The sequence below is a fragment of the Cyprinodon variegatus genome, unplaced genomic scaffold (assembly GCF_000732505.1).
Source record: "Cyprinodon variegatus isolate N-32 unplaced genomic scaffold, C_variegatus-1.0 Scaffold371, whole genome shotgun sequence".
Taxonomy (NCBI): domain Eukaryota; kingdom Metazoa; phylum Chordata; class Actinopteri; order Cyprinodontiformes; family Cyprinodontidae; genus Cyprinodon; species Cyprinodon variegatus.
The window spans coordinates 391382-405646 of NW_015150824.1; the positions used below are offsets into that span (position 1 = coordinate 391382).

Here is a 14265-nt window from a genome sequence, read left to right on the forward strand (position 1 = left end):
ATATTTTGTTGCCCTTTCATTGTGCAATCACTCACAGTTTGCGTGGGGGACAAACTTGAAGGTCTTCAACTAGCCTTGTTTTTTCCAGCTCTGTTTCAAATCGGCTAACTGAAAAAAATAGCGAAAATCTTTCTGTTCACTTCAATTCTAAAATTGCTTTCGGCTAGCTGCTTGTGCTTTGTACAAAACAATGTACATCACACGACGACATCATGTGTAAATGTGGTAAGCCAATAGATAGTCGAATAGAGTCTTTATGGCAACCATAGAACAGAAAGGAACGAACTTGTAAATTCTGGTAGTGGACCTGGAGTTGGTAAAACCCAATTTAGCAGAAAGGTTTACTACTGGGTTTAAAGTTAAAATGTTAATCCACTCACCAAAACTTTCATCCGCCTACTAGCTGTTTGCGGATAAGCAAAACAATACCCACCGTTGCAAATAATTCAGTTCTGCAATTGTAGATCTAAAAAGTTGAGGTGAGAAACTCTAGCCTTTTTTTTATTTAAAATCAACACACATCTGTCTTAATTATATGACATATTTACTAGTCCTGAGATTAGTCTTTAGGTTGTAGCTATGAGAAATTGGTCTCTCTGTAAACATCACATTTATAATATCTCAGGGAAGTAAGAAGACACAGAAAATGTGCCCTACAATAGTCTACCAGATTTGAAGCATTGAAATCACATGGGTAAATTAAATGTTGTAGTAACTCATAGGCTTTTTTCATTGAGTTGTGGTATGGGTTGATAGCTGTTGCCCGGAAGGTTGTTCTGTGGGGGTCTGTCTTGCATCAGATCTGGAGAAGTTGTTGACTGAAGGATCTGAGTCTTCTCTGTCCCTTCTTGTAGACGGCTTCACAGTGGCGTCTCTAGTTGAGTTTGGTGTCCAGGTGAACTCCAAGGTATTTCTACTCCTCTACCACCTCCTTTTCGTCTCCCATGATGCTTATACTGTAATATGATTCAACCTGTTCCTGTTTCTTCTGAAGTCTACAATCATCTCCCTGGTTCATGTTCAGGATCAGATGATAGTTTCAACACCCTGCCACAAATTGGTTCACCAACCCTCTTTACTCAGCTTCTTGACCTTCTTTGATGCACCCAATGACTGCGGAGTCAGCCGAGTATTTCTGCAGATACCATGACTCTGTCTTGTACCAGAAATCTTAGGTGTACCGAGTAAAAAAAAATGGTGAGAGTACTGTCCCCTGTGGTACTCCTGTACTGTTGACTACTTGATTAGATAGTTGACCTTTTGGTCTTTCAAACTGTAGCCTTTGAACAAAACAATTGCTGATTCCCCCACATGAGTTCCCTGGAGTTCCTAACACATCAAATCCGGATGAATCTTGTTAAATGTAGTGAGAAATCAAAGAACATGATTCTGAGAGTGAAGTCATTCCTGGCCTAATGACAGTGGATTTGTTGAAGCAGCTGTGTGATGGCATCTTCGACTCCAACTACAGGTCAATAAGCATAATGCAAGGGATCCCGGTAGTTGCTGGTTTGCTTGCCAGCTGGTTTGTTCCCTCTAGGACCTTCACTCGGGTCTTTGTTTATTTAGGACTGTTGGCTGATTTTTTTTTTGGTACGGGAACAAGGCAAGAGGTATTCTACAACACCAAACTGTCTCCTATGTCAGGCTGAGGTTGAAGAGGTGCTGTAGAAAACAGTCTTGAATCAGTATTTCCAGTTTCCTCTTCTTCGAACTTTTAGAAAAGACAGGTAGAAGGCAGCTGAAGTAGCGTCCATCTTCTAGATTTGGCTAAGAAACAGGAGGGTTCATGGCAGAGGTGGAAGATGAAACATTTGAGGTGTGACGAGGAGGCTTTTTGTCAAAGCAAGGCCAGATAATGACATCTACATGGTAAGCTGAAGCATATCCATTATCCCTCGGTTCCACCGAATGCATTAATGCTCCTTCCAAGCACCCTGTTCCATCGGGAGCGTTTTAGGGCAGAGCACTTCAGGGGCGGTTGAACTCGGATCACATGAGGATTTAATTATCGGGCAGTGGTAGTATATACAAGTAGGCTTTAAATAGAACAATAAAGTGGTTATTTGGCCTGTACAACCAGTATGCCTGCTCTTTATCTGGTCAACTTACCTCTCAGCCTGTGGCTTTTTCTTTCTCGTGTTATCTTTTTCAAACCATTGAATTATGCCATATAAAATTGGGTGTTTTATCACCTCCCAAATAAACATTTTGTGACCCACTGTCATATGAAACGAGACTTTCTGGTGGCTTTGTGCTGGAGCCGAGCGTAATGGTTTGATGCTTTAGAGTAAAACGTGATGCACATGTAGTGTTCAACTTTAAAACTCCAACAGATCCGCTTCGTTCTTCAGCAACTTACTTCCTGCCTAAACGATCCACTCTACTCCAGATTGATGAGGACTTGAAGCATCAAGCGTGAAAAATAAACTAGTGAACCACACTTGTGGGACACTTCAAGCACACTATGCAGCTCGCCCAGTGGAGCCACTCTGATTTACCAGAGTGGCTAGAATAAACCGAGCCTGACGATCTGTGACATTAACGCGTTTGGTGGAACCCCAGGCTTAAGAAGAGTCTTGCATTAGAAAGTTGGAAGCAGCACTGAGTAACTACTAGGAGCACCAGTCTTATATTTGCTCAAATCGAGCCAATACTTTCGTCAAAATTCAAACATTTGTGCTTTAAAGATCAAAAAATCGTCCATTTAGAAAACAGGTTTTAAAGAGTACAAACTCAGAGCCAACATTCATCCATCCATCCATTTACTGTCACGCTTATCCCTGCTGGGGTCGCGAGGAGTGCTGGTGCCTATCTTCATCTGTCAATGGACGAGAGGAGGGGTACACCCTGGACAGGTCGCCAGTCTATCTCAAGGCAACACAGAGACAAATAGGACAAACAACCATTTACACTCACACTCACACCTAAGGAGAATTCAGAGAAGCCATCCAACCTAACAGTCATGTTTTTGGACTGTGGGAGGAAGCCAGAGTACCTGGAGAGAACCCAATGCATGCAAAGGGAGAACATGCAAACTCCATGCAGAAAGACCCCGGACCGGGAATCCACCGCACCACTGTTACCACTGTGCATCCCATGAGAGCCAACATACTTCTGTATATATTTGTGTTTTATTTTTTATTTTTTTTACATTTTCACCATTCCTGGTGATAAAGTTATTAAATACTTATCTGTATTTCTAATCCTACTGTATATCAAGATTTCTTGTTTTCCTACTCTAACCCTTCTAGTTCCTCTTGGTCAAGAGATAAAGCTGTCTTCCAAAATTGAAACATGAAAACAATACTTTAGTACAAGCTGCAATTTATTTTTGTTACTGAGTCTGTCTAAGGAGCCTCCAAGCAGAAGGTATTTGGGTTCCAACCAATCCAGATGTCTGCTTTTGTTTGGCATGTTTTCTCAAGAGCAGGATGACTCATATTGTGTGCTTGTGTGTTAATGTGTGTGTGTGAACCAGAACACCATGTCGTCCTGAGCTTCCAGAGCACCCATCTCCCAGCTCAGTGACTCATTCATCAGAACCAAAGATTAATCTGTTGATGCTTTTTTTCCCTCATTGATTGACTCTTCAAGCCATTTACAGCTCCTAGGTCGTCTTCTGATACTTGAAGAGAAAATTGAAACTAGGGATTGCAAAAGGGATTTCATGTTTTTATGATCTCATTCAAGAATAATTCTTAATATTAACTTAACTTTTTACTTTTTAAATGTATTATCATTTTTTTCTATAAATAACTCTGTTATTGAGACAATAACCAGAACATTAATAAACATTGTTAAGTATAGCCTCTTGTGTACAGGTTTGCTTAGAGGTTTAGGTCTACTTGTCATATTATTTGCGGTTCTTTGTCATTTTTTTTCAAAAATATTCTTTTAACAGGGGTGATTAATCATGCAATAAATAAATGTCTCTGTCGGCATGGAATTCATTTTTTGACAGCATTAGCTGGATTGAGTTTGGGAAAGAAAATCCAAATTGATGAAAGGAAATTGGTTGAGAAGGACCTGGAAACACCAAGGCTGACGCCTGCTGGAAGGTGGAAGCTACAAGAACGCCAGTATCACTGTCCACTCGGAAGCCGTTTTTTTAATATTGCCACAATCTGAAAGCATGTCAACCAAGACAGATAACCTTGATAGAAGACGGAAATTTGAAATATGCCGCTGCTTGCATGGAAAATGCGAATCAGATGGAAATGGAGCTGTTTTGCAACAGTAGCAATAGAAGGTTTAGTTTTAAAAACTGAGGCAGTCTTTAAAAGAACACTGTACCAATTGTAAGCTACAGTGTTGGTAGCATCATGCTGTGTTGTATTTAAATACAAGTGGTACCAAACTTTGGTACTTTTGTGTAGCAAAATTCACTTTGTCAACCATAAAAATTAAAGTCCAGCTGGTCGAGGTCAGAATCCACCAAGTGGACGGCATCCAGGCAAGGTGTTCAACTTAAGCTCAGGTAAATGACATAACAAAAACATAAAAATGCGATGTTCCAAAAATAATAAGATCTTAAGCACAAATCAAAACCTCAACCTCAACCCAAGAAGAGAAACAAAAAGACACAAACAGAAGCTTTATTAACAATATTTTTCTGAAGAAACCATGGCTTTCTATGGATATCTCTTTTTATAAGTGGCGACAAGCACTGTAGGGACAAGGAAAATGTTTAGAAGAAGGTGTTCTGCTCAGATGAGATTAAATTGAACTTTATGCAAAATACTGTTTGGCGGAGCACTAACACTACCATCAGGTTGGGCTATGGTCCGTTATCTAGATTTCACAGCTGTTCATTACTGATAAATCTGAGTCGATATGTAGTATTCATTAATACTGTTAACATCTGTATATTAAACCTATTTCATTTCTTTTCTTTTTTTTGTCTTTCCTTCCTCTTTGTGTCTTCCAGCCTTTTTCTGGTGACCAAATGGACGACTTCAGCAGTGAATTATTTAACAGTTTCTTCGACGACCATCTCTTAGAGCGCCCCCTGCTGACAGATAGACCCTCGCCCCTGCACATTGACATGGACAGCAACCCAGGTGAGGAAGTGTGTTCAAGAATATGCATGCCACTTTTCCTGCACAATGCCATAAAGCCACAGAGGTTAAAAGACTACTTCGTGTAGCAAAATAATGACTCAGTGGATGTTGTGATCTGCTGAAAACACATATTTGTTCCCTTGGAATGATCCCTAGTTGTTCTGCAGCCAAAATTTGGTTTTAAAACCCACAATCTGACAGTTAAAGGACTGACTGTAGCAAAATGCTACTCTGTATTAACATCGACATAGGTTTTTTTCTGGACCAGAAGTATCATAAGTATAAAAACAGCATCTCCTTTTACCAAGTTTGAAAGTCTCATACACACATTAACTCATTACTGGTTTATTTGCTCTGAGAATTTTCCTGGAGGCTCTCTCAGTTTGTTGAAGCTGTCATCTCACTGCTCTGCGATCTGAGCTCATCACTTCAAATCAGTGTCCCTGTCAGGTGTTGCCATGGTCACAAAGAGAGGAAAAATAATAGAAGAAACTGAAACAAATTAGATTATGGTAACATTTCTGATAAGTCGCTGCAGGAGCTGGAATCAAATGCTGTCAGATGAGCATGAATGCATCAATAAATAGGATCAAATGTACTCAGGCTGAATTTAAACATGCATCTTTTTGGTCCTGTCCAACATTCTGTGGTGCATTCATCTAAAATGATCCACTTCCACGCTGCCTGCATGGATGCATTTATGAATGTCAATGGAACACACTTTGCACACAGCATGCTAGCAGCTGTAGAAATCTGACTTTGTGCAGCTATTGAGGTAACCTTGCAGGGTTATGCAGTGCTTTGCTAAAGTATTTAAGCCCTTTTAATTTTCATTAGGTCAAACTCTATTGTATTTTATTGATATTTTATGTGCTAAATTAGCTAATCAGTGCTCTATTCTGAATTTAGACTTTACAGAAAAAAAAATAAGAAACATTTTCATTTGTATTGTACCCAATGCACTAAATAAAATCAAATGCAGCTGATGAACTGACAGAAGTAGAGTGTTTGTAACTTGTCCTCAGTATAAAGAGGTTTAGTTAGGCAGCATCAGTGGATAAACAGCATCCCAAAGCTGAAAAAGTAGTTTTAAGCAGAGTTAGGTTCTAAAATAAAATTGTCCTAAGCAATTAACACCTCATAGTTCAGTTTATTTTCTGGAAATTAAAAGCCTGGTTAAACTTCCAATCTAACAAGAAATGGCAGTGAAGCTGCACCTAAAAGCCAGGCCCATAGTAACTCTGGAGGAGCTGCAGAAATCCACTGCTAAGGCTGGAGGAACAGTTGAGGGAGAAAGTTAGGTTTATGTTTGTGCATTTGACACTTTTAAACAAACAGACTTAAAAACAATTGCAAAGAAGGTGACAGAGAACAGACAGCAGAGAGTGAAGAGCAGTTGATGGAGTAGGGAAACACAGGAGAAGTGTGAAGGTAGGAACAGGCTGGGGGAACTTGAGAGTTTCTAAAATATATGCAGGCCCTATTCCGGTTGATCTATATCTACAAACTACCAAAATACGGTATGAAGAAAGCCACTGCTGAGAGAAAGCCACATGAGGTTTTGTTTGCAGTTTGCCACAAGCAAAAAGGAGACCACATAAAAGAAGGTTCTCTGGTCAGATGAGAAAATAATTGAACTGTTTTGGTCTAAATGCTACCACAAACATAACACTTTGCATTCCCCTGGACATTAGTTAACAGGGTGGTGGCAGCATCATGCTGTGGGGATGGTTTTTGCAGCCAGTACAGACAAACCAGGCACCAAAAAATATTTGATACTGCATTTCACATAAAGCCAGAGCTACAACAGAAGGGTTAAGATATTACAATGGCCTAGTCAAAGTCAGATTTTCTAGGTGGTCTATCCTATTAAATCCTAATGAAATACCACAAGTTTGATGTTTTAAAGTAAATCATTTTGAAGGCCTGGATTGTGCTGTACGCCTGTTTCGATCTTCCTATTTTTTTTATTAGTGAGTCCTATGAGTCAAACCAAGCATGATGTCAGGGCTCCTGATTTAACTTTCCATTGATGTCAGCAGATGTTTCAGGATCTGTTATTTTTTCCATTCTTCTGAGAGGGCCTTTCTAATCTCACAGATATCCAAGCAGACCACAGCTACTCTCTGAGTGAAGACTCCGCCCCCCAGAGTCCGGCCCTGTCAATCAAAATGGATGAAGAGTCTGGTGGGTGAATGATAAAGAAGTTTTCACAATTTCTGCCTGTAGATTGAGATGAAGCTGGGAATCTTCATGCCGATCCACATTATCAGGGTGGCTCAGACCTCCCTTCTAAATCAAATCCAGCGCCTGCCATATAATATTTTTAGTTTAGCTCCGTCTTTACAGGTGTTTCTTTCACTTTCTGACTCGTCGTCTGCTGCGGTCATCCTTTGTTTATCTCCCCCAACCAACTTCTTTGTCGCCGTGTTTCTGTCAGTTTCTCCGTTTGTCCTGGGGATCCAGCTGTCTGAGAAGCAGGATCTCAGTCTGAGCAGGTCTCCTCCAGCTAAGCCCTGCCCACCTAACACACACACATGCATATAAACACACACAGACCGACACAATACTACGACAAGCATGTGGTTTTAAGTCTGCAGCTGTAGCCGTCGCCAAAGGAAACTCTGTCTCTGCTCTGTCAGGTTATCTCACTGTTTTGGGCTTCTCACTCACCCTTAATCCAACTCAAATGACTTTATGTTTCCAGAATCTCTTATTATCTTGACCAAAAATGAACATATTCAGCAAAAAAAAAAGGGAAGCATAAAGGAAAAAGTGCAACTTTGTGCATGTTTACAGGGTATCAGTCATATTTCTAATTTAATAGGTGAGTTATATGGCTTGCAAAACATAAACTCTCTGTTGAATATGAACACATTTTAAGGTAACTCTTATTTATTTTGTTTATTTAGCATGATAGAGAGCAGATGCTTGAGAATCGGCTCCAAACACCACATAAAACATCAAATATTTGCAGTGCCTCTCAACTTTTTTTCCATTTTTTCATGTTACAATCATTTGAAAAAGAAAAATGAAAACAATAAATGATTAAGCAAATGTAAATAAAAAAAAAAAGTGTGTGTTTCAGTAAATACCGTAGAACCACCATCTGCCTCCCCAGTCATCATTTACAACTACTTAATGATAGAATATCATAAAATAATATACACATTTCATTGCTGTAAGAGGAAAAAACCTTTGGTTTAAAGCTTTCCTCTAATTTTGAATTAATCTATTGTGTCTGAAATGTCTGCATCTAAAAAATGTCTCTGTCATAATAAGATTGAAGCTACTCCCTCTCTAGATCTGCATTTGTCTGGACCAGATAAAAACTATACATTTTCCAATCCAGTTTTTGGGAAACTAGGTATCAGCATCTAATTGCTAGAGAACCCTTGCACTTTGTACGTTTTCAGACTCGTCATGTGGTCAGAGTGGTGAAGCTGGAGCTGCTGCTATTAGTCAGGATGAGGCGGGTTAATTAGACACCTACGGATGTTAGAAGATCTTGACCTTTCAGAAAGCCAGTCCGCTCCGACCAAAGGGATTCATCATGCATTGTAGATAAGAGTTCTGACAGCAGCCTGTGCTGCAAGAGATATCTGCTGCTTTACTCACACATTAAATATGAAAAAGATTACATTTGGCTCAGCTAATTTGAACCTTAAATTCTTCTGTTCAATTTGTCTATTATTTGTATTTTCAATCAACACATAGGGGATCTCTATTAATGCACTGCAAATTTAACTTCCCTTAAAAAAAGAAAGATTAAACATGCCAGTGCACCTTTTTAACTTATGTATTATGTGAAGGACAGAGAAAACACTTCAAGGATGGTGGTCTGAATCTTTAAGAAAGGTGAAAGGAGAGTTCATCCAGGCTTAAAGAGAGAATTTACTCTCTGGTTTTGGAAAAGAGGCTCTGAGTTCAGGAGAAGCATTTAGACATTTCATTTCATTATGGTCATAGAAAAGAGGTCCAGATCTATACCCTGTTTGGGTTGTTGTAAGGGTCATGGTTTGGTTGTCCGGTCTACATCTGTTTTGTAGATCTGTAGAAGAATTATGACTGTGTTTCCCTCCCCCAAGATATTTAGTGGGGATATAGCAGTATGTGGTACCTGGGTTACTGCTAAGAAGTATCTAGTCCTTGGATGACTAAAGGAAGAACTGAGTGTAGGGCTTTGTCGGTGCTGCTCCTGGTTGTTGTCCTCATGGATAGTCCACTGGACTTGATCTCAATAGAGTGTAACACAGCTTTAAGAAGTCTGAAGTTATTGGTCTCAAATGAAAAGCGTAGACCACTCTGTTTGGGTCAGAGGTCAGTCTTTGCCTCAGGCAGAAGAGTTCAAGCATTTGAGTAACTTATTGACAACTGATGCAACGATAGTGAAGAAGACAGACCATCTGTATTAAATAAGCACAGCCTCAGACTACATCAGTGGTCTTTAGACAGAGGCTCCAATACACCTGACTCCAGTATGAACTCATTAGCAGACCTTGACTTCTTTAGACATTTGATTCTTGTGTGTAGGGCAAGGAGCACATCTAAAAGTTGCACCAGCCATCAAGGATTTGAGCTTGAGACCACTTGACTTGTCTAGATGGATTGATGTACCTGTCTGCCTAAGTTCTGACCCTTACCTACAGACATGACTTAACAGATTACAGCCAGAAGCAAACAAATACCTAAAATTAGATTCCTCTGCTGAGTTTCCACACCAAACTTTATTTATAGATGGGATAAGGAGCTCCAGACCAGTGTTGCTTTTGGCAGTCTCACAAGCCTTAGTCTTTTAGAAGAAAATTCTTATTAGTTTTAGTAACAATTAATTAATTTCTCATGCAAAAGTTTTACTTGAGGTTTAGTCTAGTTTTAGTCTAGTTTTATTTGTGTATTCTCTATGTTTTTAAAGAACACCTCCTAAAATGTTGAAAAGTGGATACAAAACAATTAAAGTCTCTCTCTCTCTCTCTCTTATATATAATATATATATATATATATATATATATATATATATATATATATATATATATATATATATAATATATATATATATATTTTTATTTTTTTATTTATTTATTCAAAAAACATGTGAATATATTTATTATGCATCTCATCATTTGTTTAAATAGCATATGGTTAAATACTTTTTTATTATTTTACTTATTTCTCTGCTAAGGAAATGCAGAAAATACAATATTTAGCTAAAACAAAGTTTAACTTGGAGGCGCTCATTGAATTGGATAATTGTGTCTCCTTCCTCATCATTCTCTATGCAGTTCTTGCCTCATTCAGCTTCCATCTCACCGACTTCCTTAAATTTAAAGAAAACCCTCATGTTTAAACTTGGTAGACAAACACTCGAAAAAGCAAAACACTGCCTTCACAAATTGAAATGATAAATGATCAAAACTGATCACATCAATCCCTGAAAAGATACACTTAAGGATCCACCCAGTAAAGAGAACTTAAATAGATCCACACAGCATATCACATGACATATGCCCACTGGGGATGACAAAATGTGCTGCTCTTCTACATCTGTTACTACAATAGCTACTGCTGTAGCCCACATGCTACCACTGGGAACCATATCAACAGTCTTCACACTAAATGATTTTCCCAAACATAAAATAGTAAAATCAGAGACAGCTTCATTCAAGGACAGATCGTCTCAAATTGGGACTTTCCTCAGAAATCGGGACATGTGGTCGCTATATTCGTATAGCTTTTAGCCTATTGCCTCATTTACACTACCCCTCTGAAACCGATCCGTGCCAAGTTCAGACCAAACTTGGATAAGTTAAACGGGCCAAGGTCGGTTCCTACTAGAGACTGACACGGGAGTGGATTTTCACTCCTGTCCCGTCCTACTCCCACAGAAAAAAAATTGTGTCCCGTCCCGATCCCGGGCCAGAGTAGAAATCTAAATCCTGTCCCGTCCCACTCCTGGTGAAATTACTCCCACTCCCATCCCGCTCCCATTCAGAATGACTCCCGCTCCTGCACCACTCCCATTCTTGTTGTTTTTGAGCGCGGGTGAAAAACTCAGAGCGGAAGCACTGTTGGTTTTTGGGTCGTGTAGTTTTTTTGACTCACATTATAGTGTAGGCTTCAAGGAAAAAAACTACAAAATGGCGGCGCCAGTACTGGATTTTTTTCTTTCTATTTTATTTTATTTTTTGGAATCGATCCTAGTTTTTTTTAGTTACTATTGGTTTGCTCCCGATCCCGTCTACTCCCGTTAATGTTCAATCCTGTACCGTCCCAATCACGTGATCGTTACTAATACTGACTCCCATCCCACAGGAATCCCACTGGAATCCCGTGACCCGTGGGATTCCCGAAAAAATGTCAGTCTCTAGTTCATACAACCATTTAAATATCACACTAGCCCACGATACTACAGTTTTCAAGGCAGGAATTACGCAAACACAAATGTTGGCGGCCACAACGTTCAGGAACTTTTGTTCCTGGATAGCGTCCTCCGCCCAAATTTCAATGAGAGTCTTGGTCTTGACATCATCCCAGGTCACACCACGCTCTTTTGATGCCATTTATTGTTGATAGGCAGAGAAGAAGTTCACGTTGTGAACAGGTGAAGAGATTTGTGAATGGCAAAGCGGGACACTGCGGAAAACCCTTCAAATGAGCCAGAAAAAACCATGCCTAGCCCTTTAGCGCCGTGCGGTTGTGTCAGGCACGGTCCAGTTCAGTTCTGTTCCATTTACATTCAACATCTAGGTTACCGTGCTCAGACCGTTGCTTGAGCAGTTTCAAAAGGGTAGGGTAGATAGGGCTTAGCGAACATCCCAAGTCTCCTGGAAGATCCGGGAGTCTCCCTAATATCGTTAGTTGTTCACGGATGCCCGCGAGTTGGATAAATTATCCCAGATTTTAGACTATGCGAGGTAGTGTTTTTTTAATGCGAGTAAGAGCATGAAGGCAATACAATAATTTGTGGCATCATGCGCAGGTACAGCAAGAGAAAGGGGGTGTGTGGAGGGGATTGCTTGTAAAATCTTTGCGTATCTGTCCAAAGCGATGCTCTGCTCAACGAGCGTTCCAGGTGAGTGGTTGTCATAGAGCGCGTTGATTGGATTCAGAGGGGTGATCGGGGGGTTTGAAAAGCATCTCCCTGAAATGAGTTTTTGAAACTTGGGATGTCTGCTCAAGCAACCAGACCATGTGTGGTAATGATGCATTTATAAACCAACCTGGTGACATATAACAAGTTGACAGAACATAACAACTTTAGCTTTAAGTTCCAGGATCTTAGCTTTGCAGGAATCTCAGTGCAGAGAGCCTTGAGGCGCTGCTGTGGTATGTTCCCTCCTTGTCTATGTCCGCTTTAACTGCTGTCTTTTTCTACGACACATTATATATTTATTTTTGGATGGATCGCATTTAAAGTCCTCTAAAGTCGCATTTACAGTTGTCCATAAAGTCCAACTGTAAAGTCTTTAACACACTGAGATGGAGGGGGTGGCCAAATCAGCACATGATACGGCATGACATTGGTGATCCTTCAGGTTTGATGCACAGATTAGATGCATAATAGGCAGAAATGTCTTCGATTTTGTTTGTCTGACGAGTTATCATCATTTTTGTCTAGTCTTTGTCTAAACAATGAGAACTCACTCACTTCTCATCCTTTTTCCGTCATCCAAGATGTTTACTTCGTCACCGTCTTGTTGTCTTTTGGTAAAAAACTTTACGAACAAAATGATTTCGTCATTGTCGTAGTTGATGAAAACAACACTGCTCCAGACAAGAAGACAGAGCATACGATTAACTCTGGCCCAGGACACCCTGGGATTCCCTTGAACAAAATAGAGTGTCACTGGTAATGATGATGTTTGGGTTTCCCCTTTAAGTCTCGTTACACTGGTAAACAATCTCAGATTAGAGGAAGACGATGGACAGCAGATTGAAGACGTGCCACTTCGGAAACTTCTCAGAGTTAGAAAAAAATAGCGAACCTACACTATAAGAAGATGAACTCGTACTTTCTTTATTAAGTTTGAGAGTTGAGATTAACAACAGGCTTTTCACAGATCATTGTGTTTGGTGGGATTCATCATTCAATAACATCCTACAATATTGATTCTTGTTTCAAATAGGGTTTTTTCTTTCTCCCTTTCAGCCTTTGGTCGTATCATAGTTGCTCTTATCCCGTCAAGGAGACGCTGAGCTCCTATTGTGCTGATCCATCTAATGTTTTAATACTACAGTCTCCCAGCTGAGATCAAACAAAGTCCCAACATCTCCTCTATTAACCCCCTGTGTTGACTGCCTGGAGCTTTTGCTTATTAACAGTTTCCTTACCTGTGCTTTCAGCTCTTTACCCACACAGGAAGGCTTCTTGAACCAACAAAACAGTCCTATAAACTAGGGAGAGAGAAGTTTAAGTGTCAGTTTTAATCACTTTTTTCGATAGCTTACCTTAGACATAGCTACTGAAGTAGGATGTGTTTATTTAAATACTATTTTTTTCCCTCTCTAGTTAATTTTTTTTTTAATCCAATTTCGTCACCACAATGATGGAAGTTGCCGCTTATTGTGTGACACCAGCCTCACATGGAAAATGAGCTTTCTTCAGCGTGAAGCTTCTGGTACTCATTAAAAATGTCATAGTGAGTTTCCAATCTGGCCGTGGCTTAACAAGGGCAGCAGCTTAACAAGGCTGAGGCTAACAGCAGGACGGGCCTCATTAGCAACGGCTTCTGTGGCGCCCTCTGATAAAGACCATGCAGGAAAAAGGTAAACTGCATCTGTACAAACCAAAAAAAGACATTTCTCTACCATCAAAATTATAGTCTAAAGGAGGATTTCTTTTACTTTTCCTCAAACTATTGTTATTACAATTTGAAATGGTTTGATTACATATAATAAACACCAATATGCAAACAAAAATTCTTAACTTTATCTTATTCTAAGCTGAAAAAAAATAATAGAAAAGGAATTACTCGATTTGGCAACCACCTTTTTTAAATGAATCATCTTCTCACACCAGAACCACCAATATAGAATTGTAAATCATTTTTATTACATTGTAAGTAATAAAAATGAATTATGCTTCGCTCAAAGCGGCTCCCACTGTCCTGTTTAGAAAAAGTTGTGGTCTTAAGGCCGTTCAAAGCCTGGAAGGATGCTGGTTTCATGTTGATTCATTGAAGCCAAACTTGTTGGCTCTTTT

The 14265-nt window shown here is 39.6% G+C and overlaps 1 protein-coding gene across 2 annotated transcripts in view; it reads left to right on the forward strand.

Moving 5' to 3' along the window:
• Positions 1-14265, forward strand: part of creb3l1 (cAMP responsive element binding protein 3-like 1) — a 47989-nt gene that overhangs the window by 15757 nt on the left and 17967 nt on the right. For both annotated transcript variants that reach the window (XM_015386547.1, XM_015386548.1), the window contains exons 2-3: positions 4931-5063; positions 7164-7250. In XM_015386547.1, the coding sequence (XP_015242033.1) occupies positions 4931-5063; positions 7164-7250 (220 nt within the window). The remainder of the gene's footprint in view (positions 1-4930; positions 5064-7163; positions 7251-14265) is intronic.